The sequence below is a fragment of the Lepisosteus oculatus genome, chromosome 27 (assembly GCF_040954835.1).
Source record: "Lepisosteus oculatus isolate fLepOcu1 chromosome 27, fLepOcu1.hap2, whole genome shotgun sequence".
In the NCBI taxonomy this organism is placed as follows: domain Eukaryota; kingdom Metazoa; phylum Chordata; class Actinopteri; order Semionotiformes; family Lepisosteidae; genus Lepisosteus; species Lepisosteus oculatus.
In genome coordinates, this window is record NC_090722.1 from 10,466,390 (window position 1) to 10,489,048 (window position 22,659).

The window sequence follows — 22,659 nt, forward strand, 5'->3', positions numbered from 1 at the left end:
ACACTAACACTCCTTCATCATCATCAGAGCTGTAGAGTAACTGTAGAGACACTCAGTCCAGCTCATCTGTATCTTCACACTAACACTCCTTCATCATCATCAGAGCTGGAGAGTCACTGTAGAGACACTCAGTCCAGCTCCTCTGTATCTTCACACTAACACTCCTTCATCATCATCAGAGCTGTAGAGTCACTGTAGAGACACTCAGTCCAGCTCATCTGTATCTTCACACTAACACTCCTTCATCATCATCAGAGCTGTAGAGTCACTGTAGAGACACTCAGTCCAGCTCCTCTGTATCTTCACACTAACACTCCTTCATCATCATCAGAGCTGTAGAGTCACTGTAGAGACACTCAGTCCAGCTCCTCTGTATCTTCACACTAACACTCCTTCATCATCATCAGAGCTGTAGAGACACTCAGTCCAGCTCCTCTGTATCTTCACACTAACACTCCTTCATCATCATCAGAGCTGTAGAGTCACTGTAGAGACACTCAGTCCAGCTCCTCTGTATCTTCACACTAACACTCCTTCATCATCATCAGAGCTGTAGAATCACTGTAGAGACACTCAGTCCAGCTCCTCTGTATCTTCACACTAACACTCCTTCATCATCATCAGAGCTGTAGAGTCACTGTAGAGACACTCAGTCCAGCTCATCTGTATCTGCACACTAACACTCCTTCATCATCATCAGAGCTGTAGAGTCACTGTAGAGACACTCAGTCCAGCTCATCTGTATCTTCACACTAACACTCCTTCATCATCATCAGAGCTGTAGAATCACTGTAGAGACACTCAGTCCAGCTCCTCTGTATCTTCACACTAACACTCCTTCATCATCATCAGAGCTGTAGAGACACTCACCCAGATCTGCTACAATCTAATGCGAAATTCTGCAAACAAGGAAGATTTAACTCACGAGTCTCCGTCTTCATCTTGCCTCGTCGCCATGGCGATCTCGGAGGCTAGCCGGTCCTCCGCTTCCTCCAGGGGGTAGAAGAGGGGCAGGGGCGTGGCCTGCAGGAGCAGCTGGGGCATGCTGGGAATGGGGTAGAGGGCGTAGGGGAAGGGGTGAGGCACTGTGGGGAGAGAGAGAGAGGGGCACAGTGCCCACTGTGAGCAGCAGAGCCAGACTCGGCTGAGGGCAGCAGGGTTAATTCCCAGAGTTAATGTTGCCCACAGGTGAAAGGAACTGAATCTCTTTGGTCCTGAGCATATGAGAAGACTGAACTGGACACTGGTGTTCTTGGCACAGCGCAAACAGTCTGTTACAGGGGGTCTCCGGCATTCCTGTATCACACAGGCTCAAGGAACTGAGTCTCTTCGGTCTTGGACAGAGACAACTCCAAGCGGGACCCAAGTCAAGTACTTACAATTACTCGACAACAGTGACAGATTTAAGCTACCTGCTCCAGCGCCCATGGCCAAACAAGGACTGTTCCTGTGTCTCTGTCCCTGTGTCAATTCAGAGCTGAGCGCCCCGCAGCGCTGAGCTGCTGTGTCTCAGCAGGACATTTCACTGCCAGCAACTACTGCTGCAGGCTGTGCTGTTGTGCATTTGATCAACAAACTATGACTGATCGATTGATCTCTCTGTCCCTCTGTCTGTCTTCCCCTCTCCCTCCCTCCCTGTCCCTCTCTCTCTCCTCTCTCAATTCAATTCAAGGTGCTTTATTAGCATGCCCAATGAGTTAAAATCAGTGTCGCCAAAGCAAATAAAAATAAAATGAACGTGAAACAAAACCCCAAAACATCCACAGACATATTACAGACATTTACAACAAAGACATCATAAAATAGTTCAGGTGGGGAGCTGCGTCAGCATGTGTAGTCTGCAAAGGAACAAGTAAAGGTTTATTCCTCATGACAAGAGAAGAGAGAAAACACAGCGTTTCGTCTGGAGAGTCTTCTTCAGGTGTCGAGTTGAAGGCTTCACAGTCGAAACGCTGTGTTTTCTCTCCTCTTTTCAGCAGGGAATAAACCTATTACTTGTTCCTATATGATTAAATCTTACATATACTGTAAACATCTGGAGCATTACTGGGAGAGAGGCTCACTGGTCCTCAGGCTGGGACAGGAGATCACACACTGGGCTGCCAGTTCAACTGAGTTCCCTCCTCCCACTCCCAGTAGGATCGGGAGCTGTTGTGATTCTGGCAGGTGTGGAAATTCTGGGATTAGATTTCTGAATTTAGGGAAGAATGTTTCTCTAATCCCAGAATACCTGTCACAGTGCAGTAGGGAGTTCACCTCTGTCTCCCTCCTCTCCCTGTCCCTAACTCTCTCCTCTCTCCAGTCTCCTCTCCCAGTCCCTCTCTCTCCTCCTCTCCCTGTCCTGTCCCCCTCTCTCCTCCTCTCCCTCTCTCTCTCTCCCTGTCCCCCTCTCTCCCCTCTCTCTCCCTGTCCCCCTCTCTCCCCTCTCTCTCCCTGTCCCCCTCTCCCCTCTCTCTCCTCCTCTCCCTCTCCCTGTCAGTCTCCCTGTCCCCCTCTCTCCTCCTCTCCCTCTCTCCCTGTCCCCCTCTTTCTCCCCCTCTCCCTGTCCCCCTCTCTCTCCCCCTCTCTCTCTCCCTCTCTCTCTCTCCCTCTCCCTGTCCCCCTCTCTCTCCCCCTCTCTCTCCTCCTCTCCCTGTCCCCCTCTCTCTCTCTCCCTGTCCCCCTCTCTCTCCTCCTCTCCCTGTCCCCCTCTCTCTCCCTCTCTCTCCCTGTCCCCCTCTCTCTCCCTCTCTCTCCCTGTCCCCCTCTCTCTCCCTCTCTCTCCCTGTCCCCCTCTCTCTCCCTCTCTCTCCCTGTCCCCCTCTCTCTCCCTCTCTCTCCCTGTCCCCCTCTCTCTCCTCCTCTCCCTGTCCCCCTCTCTCTCCTCCTCTCCCTGTCCCCCTCTCTCTCCCTGTCCCCCTCTCTCTCCTCCTCTCCCTGTCCCCCTCTCTCTCCTCCTCTCCCTGTCCCCCTCTCTCTCCCTGTCCCCCTCTCTCTCCTCCTCTCCCTGTCCCCCTCTCTCTCCCTGTCCCCCTCTCTCTCTCTCCCTGTCCCTCTCCCCCTCTCTCTCCCTGTCCCCCTCTCTCTCCCTGTCCCGACAGGAGTGCTCACTCAGCCCAGAGCCCGTGTTGGTTCTGACCCGCGGCGGCGAGGGCAGCTGTTCTTACAGTAGGCTGGGAGGGCGCAGCAGTGCGCTCGGCCGTCCAGGGCTCCTCTGCGGCCGGGTCCGAGCGGCTCGGCGGCGCCCCCCGGCGGCGGCGGGGGGGCGCTGTCCTGCGAGGGGAACGGTCGCTTCCGGAAGGGCAGCTTGGACGCCGGCGTGTCCGGGCCGGGCCTGGGGGGGCTCGGGGGGCCGTGATGCCCGTTACAGCCCCGTCCTGCGGACGCCCCCCCCTCCTCTGCCGCGGGGCGCCTGCGCGCGGAGGTGCTCAGGTCCAGGGGTCCGGCGCCGCCCCGCTCCATCCTGCAGAGCCCGGGTTCGGGCCGGGGCTGGGGTGCAGATCCGAGCCGCCACGGACTCTCAGGCTGTGGGGCGCCTCAGGCACATCGCACCCCGGCTCGGAACCACAGAACCGGAGCCACGCACGCCAAGCAGAGAGCTGCCCCCCCCCGCCCAGAACTGGACCCGGACCCGGACCCGAACCCCAACCTCGTCGGGGGCGCTCCTGCAGCAGCGGGGTCGGGGGTCCGGGGGTGATCCCGTGGGCTCGGAGCAGAGGAATCCCGAGGAGGCGTGAGGCTGGTGCACAGCGGAGCAATCGCCAAAAATAAGACACCGATTCCTCACAAACCAGCAGAATCGGTTCTCCGGTCCTCCTGCAGCGCGCAGAGTCGGGGAGAGGGAGAGGGAGAGGGAGACGGGGGGGGGGGGTGGAGGCAGAAAAAACTCCCGAGGAAAGGCCGGCGGCGGAGGTCCGGGACCGGGGCTGGAGTCGGTGCCGAGCGGAGCGGGTCTCGGGTTCGCCAGCCGTCGGCGCTGTCAGCGAGCGAGTGCGCGGAGACACGGGCGCAGCTGAGCGACAGCGCTCTCTCTCACACACACACACAGAAACACACAGACACACAAACTAGGAAGTGCACCGAGCGGGGGTTTCCCTCGCCGGCTGCTGAGAACTTCAGCCCGGAGCTGTAACCCCTTCGGCGCCGCCCCGCGCCGGCTCGCGCTTCCGGTCCCTTCACTTCCCCCGAATTCTCGTGCTGTTTCTCCAGTAATAGTGGCTGTAAGAAAAAAAAACCCGCACGATGAGACTCCGGACCCGAGCTTCCTAGCAGGCCGGCGGGGAAGCGGTCGAGAGGGCCCGGAAGGCGAAGGGCCGCAGGTGATCGCGAGCTGCCCGCCCCGGGGTGAACTTCGGCACCGTGCCTGAGCGAGACACCTCCTGGGACTCGATACTTTCCGTGCTTTTCTAGGAGATCGGCGCGGTAAATCACAGTGAGAGCGGGGTAAAGGCGCAGTACAGTGCAGTAAATCGCAGTGAGATCAGGGTAAAAGCACAGTACAGTGCAGTAAATCACAGTGAGATCAGGGTAAAAGCACAGTACAGTGCAGTAAATCACAGTGAGATCAGGGTAAAAGCACAGTGCAGTGCAGTAAATCACAGATCAGGGTAAAGGCACAGTACAGTGCAGTAAAGCCCAGTGAGATCAGGGTAAGACACACAGAGGGTCTGGGTGGGGTGACCCTGTGACCAGTGTGTGTGTGTGTCCGTGGAGGAAGTTCTTGGAGAGGAGAGGAGGGACGTACCCTGGAAACCATTCCTGGAGCCCCAGAGGGGCGAAGAGAGAGGAAATCACCTGGGATTCACAGGTCGAGGCCTGGAGAGCCACCAGCTGCTCCCGCGAGTTCTCAGGCTTACAACACCAAAAGAGTCTCCAAATTCACAGTGATCTCAGTATCTGATCGAGAATTATCGGTACTTGTCTATACAGCCTACAGCAGTGCCCCTAGTCTCTCCTGCAGCAGTGCCCTGATGCCCTCAGTCTCTCCTACAGCAGTGTCCTGATGCCCCTAGTCTCTCCTGCAGCAGTGCCCTGATGCCCCCAGTCTCTCCTACAGCAGTGCCCTGATGTCCTCAGTCTCTCCTACAGCAGTGCCCTGATGCCCTCAGTCTCTCCTGCAGCAGTGCCCTGATGCCCCCAGTCTCTCCTACAGCAGTGTCCTGATGCCCCCAGTCTCTCCTGCAGCAGTGCCCTGATGCCCTCAGTCTCTCCTACAGCAGTGTCCTCAGTCTCTCTTACAGCAGTGTCCTGATGTCCTCAGTCTCTCCTGCAGCAGTGCCCTGATGCCCTCAGTCTCTCCTACAGCAGTGCCCTGATGCCCTCAGTCTCTCCTACAGCAGTGTCCTGATGCCCTCAGTCTCTCCTACAGCAGTGCCCTGATGCCCTCAGTCTCTCCTACAGCAGTGTCCTGATGCCCTCAGTCTCTCCTACAGCAGTGCCCTGATGCCCTCAGTCTCTCCTACAGCAGTGTCCTGATGCCCTCAGTCTCTCCTACAGCAGTGTCCTGATGCCCTCAGTCTCTCCTACAGCAGTGTCCTCAGTCTCTCCTACAGCAGTGCCCTGATGCCCTCAGTGTCTCCTACAGCAGTGCCCTGATGCCCTCAGTCTCTCCTGCAGCAGTGCCCTGATGCCCTCAGTCTCTCCTACAGCAGTGCCCTGATGCCCTCAGTCTCTCCTGCAGCAGTGCCCTGATGCCCTCAGTCTCTCCTACAGCAGTGACCTGATGTCCTCAGTCTCTCCTACAGCAGTGTCCTGATGCCCTCAGTCTCTCCTACAGCAGTGCCCTGATGCCCTCAGTCTCTCCTACAGCAGTGCCCTGATGCCCTCAGTCTCTCCTATAGCAGTGCCCTGATGTCCTCAGTCTCTCCTACAGCAGTGCCCTCAGAGCCCTGCACGAAGCAGGGAAGTCCTGCAGCACAGCTTTTCATACACTCATGCTGATCCCTAGTGGTGGCTGGGTGAATGTGCAACTGCGAGGCTTCTAAACTTGCTCCAGAGTGCTGATCACACAGTTCCACGAGCCCTGCGGAGAGCTGCTCTGTACATCGCAGGTGTTGTGTGCGTGGTGCTCTGTGTGCTGTGTGCTGTCTGTTGTGTGTGTTAAGGTAGGGGGCAGGGTGGCTGCTGCTGGTATTTTCAGAATCTCCCCACTTTGAAATACATCTATGAACCGGAAAAGCCTTCCTCTTCCTCTCTCTCTCTTCCTCTCCCCTTCTTTCTCTCCTAATACCCTGTAGTGTCCAGTCAGTGAGTCTGTCTGAACCCCTCCCTCTCTCAGTGCAGTGTTAATGTACTGGAGTGTCCAGTCAGTGTGTCTGTCTGAACCCCTCCCTCTCTCAGTGCAGTGTTAATGTACTGGAGTGTCCAGTCAGTGTGTCTGTCTGAACCCCTCCCTCTCTCAGTGCAGTGTTAATGTACTGGAGTGTCCAGTCAGGGTGTCTGTCTGAACCCCTCCCTCTCTCAGTGCAGTGTTAATGTACTGGAGTGTCCAGTCAGTGTGTCTGTATTAACCCCTCTCTCTCTCAGTGCAGTGTTAATGTACTGGAGTGTCCAGTCAGTGTGTCTGTATCAACCCCTCTCTCTCAGTGCAGTGTTAATGTACTGGAGTGTCCAGTCAGTGTGTCTGTATTAACCCCTCTCTCTCAGTGCAGTGTTAATGTACTGGAGTGTCCAGTCAGTGTGTCTGTATGAACCCCTCTCTCTCTCAGTGCAGTGTTAATGTACTGGAGTGTCCAGTCAGTGTGTCTGTATTAACCCCTCTCTCTCTCTGTGCAGTGTTAATGTACTGGAGTGTCCAGTCAGTGTGTCTGTATTAACCCCTCTCTCTCAGTGCAGTGTTAATGTACTGGAGTGTCCAGTCAGTGTGTCTGTATTAACCCCTCTCTCTCTCAGTGCAGTGTTAATGTACTGGAGTGTCCAGTCCGTGTGTCTGTATTAACCCCTCTCTCTCTCAGTGCAGTGTTAATATACTGGAGTGTCCAGTCAGTGTGTCTGTATTAACCCCTCTCTCTCAGTGCAGTGTTAATGTACTGGAGTGTCCAGTCAGTGTGTCTGTATTAACCCCTCTCTCTCTCAGTGCAGTGTTAATGTACTGGAGTGTCCAGTCCGTGTGTCTGTATTAACCCCTCTCTCTCAGTGCAGTGTTAATGTATGGGAGTGTCCAGAGGTGTAGTATTGCTATGTAGTACTAGTATTAGCCCCCTGTCTCTCTCAGGTTTCTAGTTACCTGGGTGACTTTGGGACTTTCCACAAGCTGCATTTATTTAGAAAGAAACAGAGAGAGCAACGGAAAAACTGCAGTTTGAGATAAAGTCCCTAGAAACCCTGAATGAAACAATGAGACCTAAAAGATCAGCTGTTGAGAAGGAGCAGCTGTCCTGATCTTCAGTTAGAGATCAGGGGTGGAGACAGAGAGGCGTCACTCAGCTCCTTCACTGCCAATTAGAGATGATTGTGTAACCCTGATACTATTAATGGAACTGTTGTTATTACTAAAACTGCCACTGTAGTATTCAGAATACTGTAGTATTATCTAGTATTGCTTCTGTTGTTGTTATTTGTATAACTGCTGTTATTACTACTACAGCCACTGTAGCTGTTACTACTACTGCTTTTATTAAAAATACTGTCACTGTTACTACTACTTCTTCTCTTTCTGCTTTTATTACTACTTAACATTGGCTGCAGTTACTACCACATTTACTGTTGTTGCTCCTGCTTCATCTTCCCCAGTTGTGTCCGAGAGGATGAGCGTCCCTCTGCTTCTTTGCTGCTGCTAGCACTGCTCGCCCTGCCAGCCGCCGCCGGTACTGCAGCGTGCGTGCGGGTCTCCGGTCGCTTTGCTCCACTTCGTCCGTCCTGCAGAACCGGGACACAGAACCTGACGGGGAATTTAAAACAATCTGTCACACGACAATCGCTGCTGTTCTTACTACTGCTGCTGCTGTTACTGCCACTGTTACTACTGCAGCTGGTGTTACTTTTACTGCTGCTACTGTTACTGCCACTGTACTACCACTGCCACTGCCAGTGTTACTGTTACTACTACTGTCACTGTGGTTACTACTACTGCTACTAGTGTTAAGTTACTACAGTTACTTTTACTGCTGCTACTGTTACTTCTACTACTGCCACTGTTACTGCTCCTGTTACTACTACTGTTACTACTGCTACTGGCAGTGTTACTACTACTGCTACTGTTACTGCCACTGTACTACCACTGCCACTGTCACTGCCACTGCCACTGTCACTGCTCATGTTACTGTTACTGCTACTGCCACTGTTACTACTACTGTTACTACTGCCACTGCCAGTGTTACTGCTACTGCTACCACTGCTATTGTTGCTTTTACTGTTCCTGCTGTTACTGCTAGTGCTGCCACTGTTACTACAACATCACAGAGAATCCCTCAGTAATAAACACACAGCAGGACAGGAGACACAGTGAGAGAGAGGAGATCACAGAGAATCCCTCAGTAATAAACACACAGCAGGACAGGAGACACAGTGAGAGAGAGGAGATCACAGAGAATCCCTCAGTAATAAACACACACAGTAGGACAGGAGACACAGTGAGAGAGAGAGGAGATCACAGAGAATCCCTCAGTAATAAACACACAGTAGGACAGGAGACACAGTGAGAGAGAGGAGATCACAGAGTATCCCCCAGTCATAATCACACACAGTAGGACAGGAGACATAGTGAGAGAAAGGAGATCACAGAGAATCCCTCGGTCATAAACACACACAGTAGGACAGGAGACACAGTGAGAGAGAGGAGATCACAGAGAATCCCTCAGTAATAAACACACAGTAGGACAGGAGACATAGTGAGAGAAAGGAGATCACAGAGAATCCCTCGGTCATAAACACACACTGTAGGACAGGAGACACAGTGAGAGAGAGGAGATCACAGAGAATCCCTCAGTAATAAACACACACAGTAGGACAGGAGACACAGTGAGAGAGAGGAGATCACAGAGAATCCCTCAGTAATAAACACACACAGTAGGACAGGAGACACAGTGAGAGAGAGGAGATCACAGAGAATCCCTCAGTAATAAACACACAGTAGGACAGGAGACACAGTGAGAGAGAGGAGATCACAGAGAATCCTTCAGTAATAAACACACACAGTAGGACAGGAGACACAGTGAGAGAGAGAGGAGATCACAGAGAATCCCTCGGTCATAAACACACAGTAGGACAGGAGACACAGTGAGAGAGAGGAGATCACAGAGAATCCTGCAGTAATTATTTATTCTTACTATGAATATACACTAATTTCTTTTGGTTTTACTGGCCCTCTTGTGGCAGCTCTGGGTACTTCATGTTAGTGTTGTCAGCCCTTCCATGGAGTTTGGAGTCCATTATACACTTTACCTGTCAGTGTGTCTGCAGGGCTGTCCAGTTATGATTCTGGAGAGACTGGTCAGTGTGTCTGCAGGGCTGTCCAGTCCTGGTCCTGGAGGGTCAGTCAGTGTGTCTGCAGGACTGTCCAGTCCTGGTCCTGGAGAGACTGGTCAGTGTGTCTGCAGGGCTGTCCAGTCCTGGTCCTGGAGGGTCAGTCAGTGTGTCTGCAGGGCTGTCCAGTCCTGGTCCTGGAGGGTCGATCAGTGTGTCTGCAGGGCTGTCCAGTTATGGTTCTGGGGTGTTCCACACTCCCGCCAACCTTTGTGTAAGGAAGTGCCTCCTGTTCTCAGTTTTAAATGCTCTTCCCTGTAGATTCCCTGTGTCCTCTGGTTCACGTCTCAGTCTCAGTGTTGATTCTGAAGCGGTCCACTGCCCCCCTATCTTTGAGGATTTTGAGCGCTTGAATCGGGCCTCCTCTGTTGAAGACTGAAGAGACTCAGCTCCTCCAGCCTGCCAGTGCAGCGCATTCCTTCAGTCCTGCGGAATGTCTCTGCCTGCTCCTCTCTGGACACACGCCAGGGCAACAGGCAGTTCTCGTCACATGGCAACCAAAATCTCCTCTCTCTGTCTGCGCCTGTTGCATCGGCAAGGAGACCAAACCTGTTTGTCTGCTTGCGACCAGGAAATAGATCAAAGGCACAGAGCAAGAGAGCGAGAGAGAGCGAGAGAGCGAGAGACCGAGGGGGTAGTGATCTTCCTCTTCGGCCCCAGGCTTTCTCTCTCACTCCGTCTTCTTGACGCGTTTAAAATGGAGGTCACTGAACTGAAAGAGACAAGCGGGTTTGTTTGACACGGGACAGGAGCGTCCACTAGCCCTGTCTGGCCTCCTGCTGGAAACTGCTTGAACTGAGGACTGTGCTGGGGAAGGAGATCTGCCGTCTGTTCTTAAAGAGCTTTTGTGCTGGAGAGGTGATCTGCTGTCGGTTTTTGAGCGTCTTCGTCCTGGAGAGGAGATCTGCCGTCTGTTCCCGAGAGTTTTTGTGCTGGGGAGGTGATCTGCTGTCTGTTTTTGAGCGTCTTCGTCCCGGAGAGGAGATCTGCTGTCTGTTCTCAGGAGTTTTTGTGCTGGAGAGGTGATCTGCTGTCGGTTTTTGAGCATCTTCGTCCTGGAGAGGAGATCTGCTGCCTGTTCTTAAAGAGTTTTTGTGCTGGAGAGGTGATCTGCTGTCTGTTTTTGAGCGTCTTTGTCCCGGAGAGATCTGCTACCTGTTGTTTAGAGTTTTTGTGCTAGAAAGGAGATCTGCTGTTTGTTCTAGAGAGATTTTGTGCTGGAGAGGAGATCTGATGTCTATTGTTCAGCATCTTGGTGCTGGAGAGGGGATCTGCTGTTTGTTCTAGAGAGATTTTGTGCTGGAGAGGGGATCTGCTGTTTGTTCTTGAGCATCTCTGTAGGGACCAGCCTGGCAGTCACAGAGTCTAGGGGCTCTGAAGGTGCTTTCTTCCAACAGAAGCCCAGCACTCTCTCTTTCTCCTTCTCCAGCTCCTCCTCTCCTTTGCCCTCTGTCTCCCTGTCTCTCTCCTCCTGCCCCTCTCCCTCTCTGACCCCCCGTATCTCTGTCTCACCCCTGTCTCTCTCTCTGTCCCCCTGTCTCTCTCTCTCTAACCCCTGTCTCTTGCTCTCTCCCCTGTCTCCCTCTCTCTCCCCTGTCTCTCTTTCTGCCCCCCTGTCTCCCTCTCTCTCCCCTGTCTCTCTCTGCCCCCCTGTGTCTCTGTCTGCCCCCCTGTGTCTCTCTCTAACACCTGTCTCTCTCTCTCTGTGCTGTTCTGCGTCTCTATAGACAGACAGACAGACAGAGAGATTCCTCATCACTTCCTGTTCGTTGTCTTCCGGCCCCAGTCAGGCCTGGTCTCCAGGGAGCGCCGGACAGAAGCCATGGCTTCTGCGAGGGGGCTGGACCGCCGGACGCTGGACAAGGTGGGGAGGCGCCTGCAGAGGCTGCAGAAGCTGTGTGAGAACCCGCGGCTCGGCCTGCGCAACAGCCCCCCCTACCTGCCGGAGCTGGTGCCGGACACCCTCGGCCACCTGCGGCTGGTGTGGGGGTCCCGCGGGGCGGCGGCGGCGGCCAGCGACGAGGCTGAGTACCTCGGGCTCCTGCTGCGCCACCTGCTGGACAAGGCGGACCGCGCCGTGCTGCTCTTCAAGGACGGGCGGGAGAAGATGTTCGACGAGAACTCCAGCCACAGGTGAGCCCCAGCGGCCCCGGGTTCGAGCGTCAGACGTGGCCTCCCTGCGGTCAGCTCCGCCAGGGGACGGTGGTCTGTGACACAAGGCAGGTCACACATGAGGGGGGCCCTCAGACCATCCAGCCGTGTCTGGCTTCAACAACATGGCTGGGCAGCTTGTTTCACACTCCCACCACTCTCTGTGTAAAGAAGTGTACTAAATGTCTGTGAGCACAGTAAGGTGTACAGTGTACTACTTAATTAACTTTGAGCAGTCTATGACTACAGTAAGCAGTACAGTGTACTAATTAACTAACTAATGAGCACAGTAAGGAGTACAGTGTGCTAAATGTCTATGAGCAGAGTAAGGAGCACCTCCTGTGAGGTGTGATCACAGCCCTGCAGACTTACTGACCGGCCTACCAGGACCTGGACTGGACACTCCTGCTGTAGACAATAGATTCATAGAGCAGAGGTCAGTGCATCTATATGAAGAGCTGAGTAAATCACAGTGAGATCAGGGTAAAAGCACAGTACAGTGCAGGAAGTCACAGTGAGTTCAGGGTAAAAATACAGTGCACTGCAGTAAATCACAGTGAGATCAGGGTAAAAGCACAGTGCAGTGCAGTAAATCACAGTGAGATCAGGGTAAAAGCACAGGGCAGTAGAGCCCAGTAAGATCAGGGTAAAAGCACAGTCCAGTGCAGTAAAGCCCAGTGAGATCAGAGTAAAATAACAGTGCAGTGCAGTAAAGCCCAGTGAGATCAGGGTAAAAGCACAGTGCAGTGCAGTAAAGCCCAGTGAGATCAGGGTAAGAGCACAGTACAGTGCAGTAAAGCCCAGTGAGTGCAGGTTTGGGCACAGAGAGGCTGGTACAGTAACTCATGACACCAGCTGTGGGTGAAACTATGGCAGAGCTTGTCGGCTCAGGGTTCGAGCAGGGTGACCCACAGGGTGTGCAGAGCTTGTTGCCAGAGTGACCAGGGTACCAGGGGAGAGCTGAGCAGCGCAGTCAGACATGAGTAGCACGTCTCTGACAGCGACGAGGGGGCTGTCTGCAGGCTCGCTGTGCTGGGACGCAGACAGCTCGCCCACGTCGGGGCAGACACCGTCCCTGTTTGTCGGAGCAGAGCTGTTGCCCTGGTTACAGGCGGCGCAGAGGGGAGCTGGTCAGTGAAGTAACGGAAAGTTTCATCAGCCAGGTAGCAGCACAGAGGCTGCAGCCCCTTGAAGGACAGGAAGCTGAGGCAAGAACTTCCTGTTTGCGGTGGCGTTCGCTCTGTCGGGCTGGGTGTGTGCGACTCCTGTCGGTGTGTGTGTCTCTGTGTGTCCCTGAGATTGCAGCTCCTGATAACACACGCTGCGTCCCCACACAGGACAGGACTGCCCTCACCCTGTGGGGGAGAGGAGAGTCAATAACAAGGCCCTGAGAGTCAGTGGGAAGTCTCACAGAGACGCTACTACACGTGTGTGTGTGTGTCACAGGAGGACCATGTGTGTGTGTGACTGTGTGTGTCAGTGTGTGTGTCACAGGAGGACCGTGTGTGTGTGACTCTGTGTGCCGTGTGTTTCACAGGAGTACCACTGTGTGTGTGACAGTGTGTGGTGTGAGTGTGTGACCGTGTGTGTGTGGAGCTCTCTCCCGGCCAGTGTGTATCAGGCTCTCTCTCCCTCTCCCAGGAGGAACCTCACCAAGCTGTCTCTGATCTTCAGTCACATGCTCTCCGAGCTCCGGTCCTTGTTTCCGGGGGGACACTTTCAGGGTGACACCTACAGGCTGACCAAGAGTGACGCCGCCGAGTTCTGGAGACGAGCTTTCGGGAGCAGGTGAGGGCGAGGAAGAGAGCGGGCGCCCTGGGCAGTGTGCTCTGACGCAGGCGTGCTAATCTGTCTCTCTCTCAGGTGCGTAGTGCCATGGTCTTCCTTCAAGCAGCAGCTGCGTCAGGTGCACAGCTTCGAGGAAGGCATGGAGTCCATGGCCTTGAAATCAACCCTCGACCTCACCTGTAATGAGCACATTTCCATCTTTGAGTTTGACATCTTCACCCTTCTGTTCCAGGTGCGTTTCTGTAGACAGACTCTTCCACTCTGTGTGTCAGTGTGTCTGTATTAACCCCTCTCTCTCTCTCAGTGCAGTGTTAATGTACTGGAGTGTCCAGTCAGTGTGTCTGTATTAACCCCTCTCTCTCTCAGTGCAGTGTTAATGTACTGGAGTGTCCAGTCAGTGTGTCTGTATGAACCCCTCTCTCTCTCAGTGCAGTGTTAATGTACTGGAGTGTCCAGTCAGTGTGTCTGTATGAACCCCTCTCTCTCTCAGTGCAGTGTTAATGTACTGGAGTGTCCAGTCAGTGTGTCTGTATGAACCCCTCTCTCTCTCAGTGCAGTGTTCATGTACTGGAGTGTCCAGTCAGTGTGTCTGTATTAACCCCTCTCTCTCTCAGTGCAGTGTTCATGTACTGGAGTGTCCAGTCAGTGTGTCTGTATTAACCCCTCTCTCTCTCAGTGCAGTGTTCATGTACTGGAGTGTCCAGTCAGTGTGTGTGTATTAACCCCTCTCTCTCTCAGTGCAGTGTTAATGTACTGGAGTGTCCAGTCAGTGTGTCTGTATGAACCCCTCTCTCTCTCAGTGCAGTGTTAATGTACTGGAGTGTCCAGTCAGTGTGTCTGTATTAACCCCTCTCTCTCTCAGTGCAGTGTTCATGTACTGGAGTGTCCAGTCAGTGTGTGTGTATTAACCCCTCTCTCTCTCAGTGCAGTGTTAATGTACTGGAGTGTCCAGTCAGTGTGTCTGTATGAACCCCTCTCTCTCTCAGTGCAGTGTTAATGTACTGGAGTGTCCAGTCAGTGTGTCTGTATTAACCCCTCTCTCTCTCAGTGCAGTGTTAATGTACTGGAGTGTCCAGCCAGTGTGTCTGTATTAACCCCTCTCTCTCTGTCCAGCCCTGGTCCACTCTATTAAGAAACTGGAATCACTTGGCGGTCACTCATCCAGGGTACATGGCCTTCCTCACTTATGACCAGGTCAAGAGCCGGTTGGAGAAGTACAGCAACCGCCCTGGGAGGTACTGACCTGACATACTGACACACTGAGCAGTCCACTATACACTAACACATCAGCCCACTGACTGACCGGCAAGTTTGCTGTCTGACAGCACTGTGATAATGCCTCAGCCTGACCAGTGTCTGTCTACTGTCCTGTCATTCTTTCTGTATCTCTCTCAGCTACATCTACCGACTCAGCTGCACCAGGATGGGCCAGTGGGCGATCGGTCATGTGACAGAAGATGGCTCTATTGTACAGACCATACCCCACAACACTCCCCTGTACCAGGCACTCGTCCAGGGCTACAGAGAGGGGGTGTGAGTGCACCCAACACGTCTGTAACATGTATACTGAACATGCATGCTGTTATATGTACTGTATGCTGTTATATGCATTTTATTTCAAAGGATTGTACCTTTCCTAAACACTGACTGTAAAAGTTTATACATAAAACACAATGACCATTACAGGGCTGTGTCTTTACTGAATTCTGACTGTAATATTATATGCCTGAAGCACAGTTACTATAAGAGGGCTGTGTCTTTACTGAATAATGACTGTAATATTATAGACATGAAGCACATTGATTATTAAATGATTGAGCCTTTTCTTTTTGAATAGTATATATATATGGATCAAATTTTCTGTGCTGTGTTGGTGCAGATATCTCTATCCAGATGGACGAGACATTAACCCAGATTTGAGCTGTTTGTGCGAGTCAGTGAACAAGGGGAGAATAAAGGTCACTCAGGTAACACAGTATCTTCCTGTTCTCTCAGTGCAGCGTCCAGTCAGTGTGTCTGTATTAACCCCTCTCTCTCTCAGTGCAGTGTTCATGTACTGGAGTGTCCAGTCAGTGTGTCTGTATTAACCCCTCTCTCTCTCAGTGCAGTGTTAATGTACTGGAGTGTCCAGTCAGTGTGTCTGTATTAACCCCTCTCTCTCTCAGTGCAGTGTTAATGTACTGGAGTGTCCAGTCAGTGTGTCTGTATTAACCCCTCTCTCTCAGTGCAGTGTTAATGTACTGGAGTGTCCAGTCAGTGTGTCTGTATTAACCCCTCTCTCTCTCAGTGCAGTGTTCATGTACTGGAGTGTCCAGTCAGTGTGTCTGTATTAACCCCTCTCTCTCTCAGTGCAGTGTTAATGTACTGGAGTGTCCAGTCAGTGTGTCTGTATTAACCCCTCTCTCTCAGTGCAGTGTTAATGTACTGGAGTGTCCAGTCAGTGTGTCTGTATTAACCCCTCTCTCTCAGTGCAGTATTAATGTACTGGGATGTCCAGTCAGTGTCTGTATTAACCCCTCTCTTTCAGTGCAGTGTTCATGTACTGGAGTGCCAGTAGTTCAGTGTGTTTGGCCCTCTCACCCTCAGGAACAGTATGAGCTGTACTGTGAGATGGGCAGCAGTTTTCAGCTCTGTAAGATTTGCACAGAACGGGACAAGAATGTGAGAATAGAGCCTTGTGGTCACCTCATGTGCCAGCCCTGTCTGCATGCCTGGCAGGTAACACAGACTACTTGTAATACCTGTCATCACGTACTGTAATGTACACACCCCCTGTCTCTCCCTGTACTATTAACCCTCCTCTCTCTTCCTCTCTACAGACCCTATGTCTTTCTGTAATCACCCCTCTCTCTGTACAGACCCTGTGTCTTTCTGTAATCACCCCTCTCTCTCTGTACAGACCCTGTGTCTTTCTATAATCACCCCTCTCTCTCTGTACAGACCCTGTGTCTTTCTGTAATCACCCCTCTCTCTCTGACCAGACCCTGTGTCTTTCTATAATCACCCCTCTCTCTCTGTACAGACCCTGTGTCTTTCTATAATCACCCCTCTCTCTCTGTACAGACCCTGTGTCTTTCTGTAATCACCCCTGTCTCTCTGTACAGACCCTGTGTCTTTCTATAATCACCCCTCTCTCTGTACAGACCCTGTGTCTTTCTATAATCACCCCCCTCTCTGTACAGACCCTGTGTCTTTCTATAATCACCCCTCTCTCTCTGTACAGACCCTGTGTCTTTCTATAATCACCCCTCTCTCTCTGTACAGACCCTGTGTCTTTCTATAATCACCCCCCTCTCTGTACAGACCCTGTGTCTTTCTATAATCACACCTCTCTCTCTGTACAGACCCTGTGTCTTTCTATAATCACCCCCCTCTCTGTACAGACCCTGTGTCTTTCTATAATCACCCCTCTCTCTCTGTACAGACCCTGTGTCTTTCTATAATCACCCCTCTCTCTCTGTACAGACCCTGTGTCTTTATATAATCACCCCTCTCTCTCTGTACAGACCCTGTGTCCTTCTATAATCACCCCTCTCTCTGTACAGACCCTGTGTCTTTCTATAATCACCCCCCTCTCTGTACAGACCCTGTGTCTTTCTATAATCACCCCTCTCTCTCTGTACAGACCCTGTGTCTTTCTATAATCACCCCCCTCTCTGTACAGACCCTGTGTCTTTCTATAATCACCCCTCTCTCTCTGTACAGACCCTGTGTCTTTCTATAATCACCCCTCTTTCTCTGTACAGACCCTGTGTCTTTCTGTAATCACCCCTCTCTCTCTGTACAGACCCTGTGTCTTTCTATAATCACCCCCCTCTCTGTACAGACCCTGTGTCTTTCTATAATCACCCCTGTCTCTCTGTACAGACCCTGTGTCTTTCTATAATCACCCCTCTCTCTCTGTACAGACCCTGTGTCTTTCTATAATCACCCCTCTCTCTGTACAGACCCTGTGTCTTTCTGTAATCACCCCTCTCTCTCTGTACAGACCCTGTGTCTTTCTGTAATCACCCCTCTCTCTCTGTACAGACCCTGTGTCTTTCTATAATCACCCCTCTCTCTGTACAGACCCTGTGTCTTTCTGTAATCACCCCTCTCTCTCTGTACAGACCCTGTGTCTTTCTGTAATCACCCCTCTCTCTCTGTACAGACCCTGTGTCTTTCTATAATCACCCCTCTCTCTGTACAGACCCTGTGTCTTTCTGTAATCACCCCTCTCTCTCTGTACAGACCCTGTGTCTTTCTGTAATCACCCCTCTCTCTCTGTACAGACCCTGTGTCTTTCTATAATCACCCCTCTCTCTGTACAGACCCTGTGTCTTTCTGTAATCACCCCTCTCTCTCTGTACAGACCCTGTGTCTTTCTGTAATCACCCCTCTCTCTCTGTACAGACCCTGTGTCTTTCTATAATCACCCCTCTCTCTGTACAGACCCTGTGTCTTTCTGTAATCACCCCTCTCTCTCTGTACAGACCCTGTGTCCTTCTATAATCGACCCCCTCTCTGTACAGACCCTGTGTCTTTCTGTAATCACCCCTCTCTCTGTACAGACCCTGTGTCTTTCTGTAATCACCCCTCTCTCTCTGTACAGACCCTGTGTCTTTCTATAATCACCCCTCTCTCTGTACAGACCCTGTGTCTTTCTGTAATCACCTCTCTCTCGCTGTCAGAAGTCAGACAGCCACTCCTGCCCGTTCTGTCGCTGTGATATCCGGGGGACAGAGCTGATTGCCATCGACCCCTTCAACCCCCCCTCCAATGGGAGAGCAGGGCAGAGTGCAGAGCAGGGGGATGAGGATGAAGATGAGGATGATGAGGATGATTTGGAGGACGTGGATCAGGTGATGGAGGAGCTGGCCCTGATGAAGAAGGTGAGTTCTGTCTTCCTTCCTCTCTCTCTGTCTCTGTATGTTACATATAAACATCTGGAGCATTACTGGGAGACAGGCTCACTGTTCCTCAGGCTGGGACAGGAGATCACACACTGGGCTGCCAGTTCAACTGAGTTCCTCCTCCCTCTCCCAGTAGGATTGGGAGCTGTTGTGATTCTGGCAGGTGTGGGAATTCTGGGATCAGATGTGTAAATTTGGGGAAGAATGTCTCTCTAATCCCAGAGTATCTGTCACAGTGCAGTAGGAAGTGCACCTCTGTCTCTGATTCTCCCCACTGGCAGTGGGAGCACAGTCTGTCCTCTCTGGACAGCCAGGCCTGCCTGTGTCCTGTGTCTATAGCCAGGCTGTGGTCACCGAGCCTGTCCTCTCTGGACAGTCAGGTCTGCCTGTGTCCAGTGTCTATGGCCAGGCTGTGGTCACTGAGCCTGTCCTCTCTGGACAGTCAGGTCTGCCTGTGTCCAGTGTCAGTGTCTAGGCTGTGGTCACTGAGCCTGTCCTCTCTGGACAGCCAGGTCTGCCTGTGTCCAGTGTCAGTGTCTAGGCTGTGGTCACTGAGCCTGTCCTCTCTGGACAGTCAGGTCTGCCTGTGTCCAGTGTCAGTGTCTAGGCTGTGGTCACTGAGCCTGTCCTCTCTGGACAGCCAGGTCTGCCTGTGTCCAGTGTCTATGGCCAGGCTGTGGTCACTGAGCCTGTCCTCTCTGGACAGCCAGGTCTGCCTGTGTCCAGTGTCTATGGCCAGGCTGTGGTCACTGAGCCTGTGCTTTGTCAGAGTCTGTTTCTCTTTGCTGTTATTTAGCTTGGTTAGATATTTGGCTAGTTTGTATTGTCTGTTTAAGGTTCTGTAGTATTCCAGTTTGTGTTGTGTTTGTGTGTGTCCCAGTGTGTGAGATGTTGCTGTTTGATCTGTGCTGTGATGTGGTTGATTCTAGCAGTGCTGTCCTGAGGCTGGCTGGTGTCGGGGTGGCTCGGGTCAGTGAGCCTCAGCACCAGCTGGCTCAGGGGGCTCGTTGTTGGGCTCGGCTTTCATTCCCTCTCTCCCTCCCTCTCTCCCCCTCCTCTCTCTCTCCATCCCTCCCTCCCTCTCTCCCCCTCCTCTCTCTCTCCATCCCTCCCTCCCTCTCTCTCACCCCTCTATCTCATTCCCCCTCTCCCTCCCTCTCTCTCTCTCTCCCCCCCTCCCTCTGCCCTCCCAGGCTGGTTCGATCTCTGGGTCACACCCCGGGTGCACGACCCCCACCCTCCCTGTGCGGCCCCCCCTCCTGCCCCCCCGCCCCTCTGCCCCAGACATGTCGCTTCAGTACGGCCGCGACCGTGATGTGAGTAGCGCTGTGCGCTCCCTGACCCACCGCGGGCAGCGCAGGCTCCAGAAGGTGGCGCTGTGTGTGTGGACTCCTGGTGTTAAGGGTTCTGATTTCGGGGTCGGACATGGGTTCAGGGTGTGTTAAGGGTTACGAGTTCAGGGTCAGAGGTGGGCTCTGGGTGAGTTAAGGGTTACGAGTTCAGGGTCAGAGGTGGGCTCAGGGTGAGTTAAGGGTTACGAGTTCAGGGTCAGAGGTGGGCTCAGGGTCAGGGATGGGTTTAAGGTGAGAGTTAAGAGAGAAGAGTTCAGTGCTAGAGAAGGGTGAGAGTTAAGGGATCTGTGTAGAGTTCTAGAGTTTAGTTTAGGATGAGAGCTGAGGGTGGGTGCTGTGAGTTCAGGTTTAGGGCAGGGGGTTTATTGGTTTGAGGTTAAAGTTAGGTTTTGATAGGAATAGAAATTGTTTTACAGGTTAGTGTCAGAGATTGAGGTAAAAGGGCAGTGTTCATGTTAGAGGGTAGAGGTCAGAGTTCAGGTTAAGGATTAGGGTAGACACTGGGTAAGGGTAAAGGGTTAATCAATACGGTAACACAAGCTCTATGAGGCTTTGACCTCATCAAGCAGCGACCAGCACACTGAGGAATTGTGGGAATTGCTGTTCACTGTGACTGTCTGTGCAGCCCCATGGTGTTGCCACCCTCAGAGAGAGACAGCAGCACAGCCTCTCTGACATGGTGTTCAGGTAAGGGTTCAACTCTACATTCACACCGACACACAAACAGAGACACAGAGAAACAGAGACAGAGAGACACACACAGAGACAGACAGGGACACAGAGAGAGACAGACAATGAGAGACAGCCAGGGATACACATACAGAGGGATACAGAGATAGACAGATTCTGTGAAATTTGAGACAGGCAAGAAGAGACAGTCAGGGACACACATACAGAGAGACACAGACAGGGACACTCTCATGAAGACACAGCTCAGACACATCATGAGATGATCAAATTCCAGTACAGGATTCAGATTAAGAGACGTTCTGTTCTGTATAAACCTAATTATTTCTAATCAATTTCATTCTGCTGCTGCTTATCAATGTATTTTCCCCCACAAGCCACTGCCAGGAGAGGTCCAGCAGTGAAGACGAGGATTCTGGGAGTTCCACACCCCCACAGCGAGGTGCAGGGAGCAGGTGAGTGAGCAGTGCCACCTGGAGACCACTCCGGGTACTGCAGGCATAATGACTCGGAGGTTCAGACTATCTGCCCTGTCCGGTGAGACAGCATTAACCTGCCTCCCTCTATCACCCCCCGTCTCTGTCTCCAGGAGCAACACCAGTTCTGAGTTAGACACACCTTCTCCTTCGCTGCCCATCAGAAACGGTGAGTGAGATGGACTCTCAGGCTCTATGGCCACTCAGCTGGACAGCCAGGCAGAGAGGCAGGCAGTCAGAAAGAGACAGGGTCAGGTAGAGAGAGACAGGCAGTCAGGAAGAGACACACTCAGACAGAGAGCGACGGGGTCAGTCAGGAAGACAGGCAGTCCGGAAGAGACAGTGTCAGACAGAGAGACAGGTAGTCAGAAAGAGACAGGGTCAGGCGGAGAGAGACAGATAGTCAGAAAGAGACAGGGTCAGGCGGAGAGAGACAGGCAGTCAGAAAGAGACACACTCAGACAGAGAGCGACGGGGTCAGTCAGGAAGACAGGCAGTCTGGAAGAGACAGTGTCAGACAGAGAGACAGGTAGTCAGAAAGAGACAGGGTCAGGCGGAGAGAGACAGTCAGAAAGAGACGGGGTCAGGTGGAGAGACAGGCAGTCAGGAAGAGACACACTCAGACAGAGAGAGAGACAGGCAAAACAGACACAGAGAGAATGACAGGGTGAGTCAGGGAGTCAGACAGCCAGACTCTGGGTCCTGCTGTGCAGCACTTAACAGTTCTCTCTCTCTGTTCCCCTGTCCTCTCTCCTCTCTCTCTCTCTGTTCCCCTGTCCTCTCTCCTCTCTCTCTCTCTGTTCCCCTGTCCTCTCTCCTCTCTCCCTGTTCTCCTCTCTCCTCTCTCCCTCTCTCCCTCTCTGCTCTCCACTCTTCTCCCCTCTATCTGTTCTCCTCTCTCTCAGCTGGGATACCCTGGATCCAGCCCGTGCTGGACACCCAGGAGGCAGGAGAGCGGCTCTCCAGAGGGGGCAGGGAGAGGTGTGTGGCGGTGCTGCTGAGGGAGGGATACGGCCGGAGGGAGGTGGACAAGGCCCTGTCCATCGCTGCAGGCGACGTGGGGCTGGCCAGAGAGATTCTGCGGTCATTCTCTGTGCCGGACTCTAGCCACCCAAGGGCCTGGCACTAGCCGGGGCCACAGGCTCCTTCATCGATCCGAGAGCTGTAGACGTCAGAAATAAAGGTGGCATCACCAATGGACACATCTCTCTGCTTTTCATTTCTTTAACTCTTAGCGACCGATTGCGAAAAAAACATCATCGATCGTCGATCTGTCGAGGCAGGAGTTGCTGCTCGACCTCATGTCCAGCGGCGCTTCTGGAAGCACTGTTTTACCTGCATTCGGCCAACAGGTGGAGACAAAGAACACCTGGTTTCCTGTCTGCTGCCGTCTCCACACTGACCACCAGGTGGCAGAAGAGACACGCTTGTTTTTCCCAGCGGCGCGCGGCGACAGGTGCTCTTAAAGCGCTCGCGGCGGGACGTCCGGAAGACACAAAGGCGTCGCGCTCCACCGCCTGCCTGCTGCTGCTCGTCAGTGCGGAGCGTCCAGACACACACACACACACACACACACACACACACACACACACACACACACACACACACACACACACTCTCCTGCGGCTGCTGCTCGGCCGTCTCCCCGCCTGGCGCCACCCGGACACGCCCCCCCCGGGCCCAGCCGACTCCTCTGTGAGGGAGAAACGCGCTCGAGTCTCGTTCTAGCAGAGCCTGCTCCTCCTCAGCAGCCCAACCCTGACCTTGGGGGGTCTTTCTGCTCCTGCCCGACACTCACAGGCTCTCTCACAAAGACCCTGACCGACAGCTGCAACCATTAACACTCAACCCCACCCACCTGTCTCTACATAC

At 53.0% G+C, this 22,659-nt stretch overlaps 2 protein-coding genes across 6 annotated transcripts in view; one reads left to right on the plus strand and one right to left on the minus strand.

Annotated features, from left to right (window-relative positions):
* Positions 1–4,478, minus strand: part of bcl3 (BCL3 transcription coactivator) — a 19,669-nt gene extending 15,191 nt beyond the window's left edge. Inside the window, exons 1-2 of the mRNA XM_069185328.1 lie at positions 3,147–4,478; positions 926–1,085 (exon numbers count right to left, since the gene is read on the minus strand). Coding sequence (XP_069041429.1) covers positions 926–1,085; positions 3,147–3,441 — 455 coding nt within the window. The 5' untranslated portion in view covers positions 3,442–4,478. The remainder of the gene's footprint in view (positions 1–925; positions 1,086–3,146) is intronic.
* Positions 4,479–10,021: 5,543 nt separating this feature from the next.
* cblc (Cbl proto-oncogene C, E3 ubiquitin protein ligase) lies at positions 10,022–21,987 on the plus strand. Of its 5 annotated transcripts, none has more exons than XM_069185324.1 (14): positions 10,022–10,546; positions 11,232–11,574; positions 13,234–13,380; positions 13,456–13,612; positions 14,494–14,615; positions 14,776–14,913; positions 15,260–15,347; positions 15,967–16,098; positions 18,051–18,251; positions 19,466–19,588; positions 20,250–20,311; positions 20,689–20,766; positions 20,901–20,956; positions 21,693–21,987. In XM_069185324.1, exons 2-14 carry the CDS (start codon positions 11,264–11,266, stop codon positions 21,914–21,916), a joined length of 1,839 nt encoding a protein of 612 aa, XP_069041425.1. In that variant the 5' UTR covers positions 10,022–10,546; positions 11,232–11,263; the 3' UTR covers positions 21,917–21,987. The 5 variants fall into 5 exon arrangements, with proteins under 5 accessions (XP_069041425.1, XP_069041426.1, XP_069041427.1 ...); XM_069185325.1 differs by having other exon boundaries at positions 10,022–10,463; positions 11,228–11,574; XM_069185326.1 differs by having other exon boundaries at positions 10,022–10,463.
* The last annotated feature ends 672 nt before the right edge of the window (positions 21,988–22,659 follow it).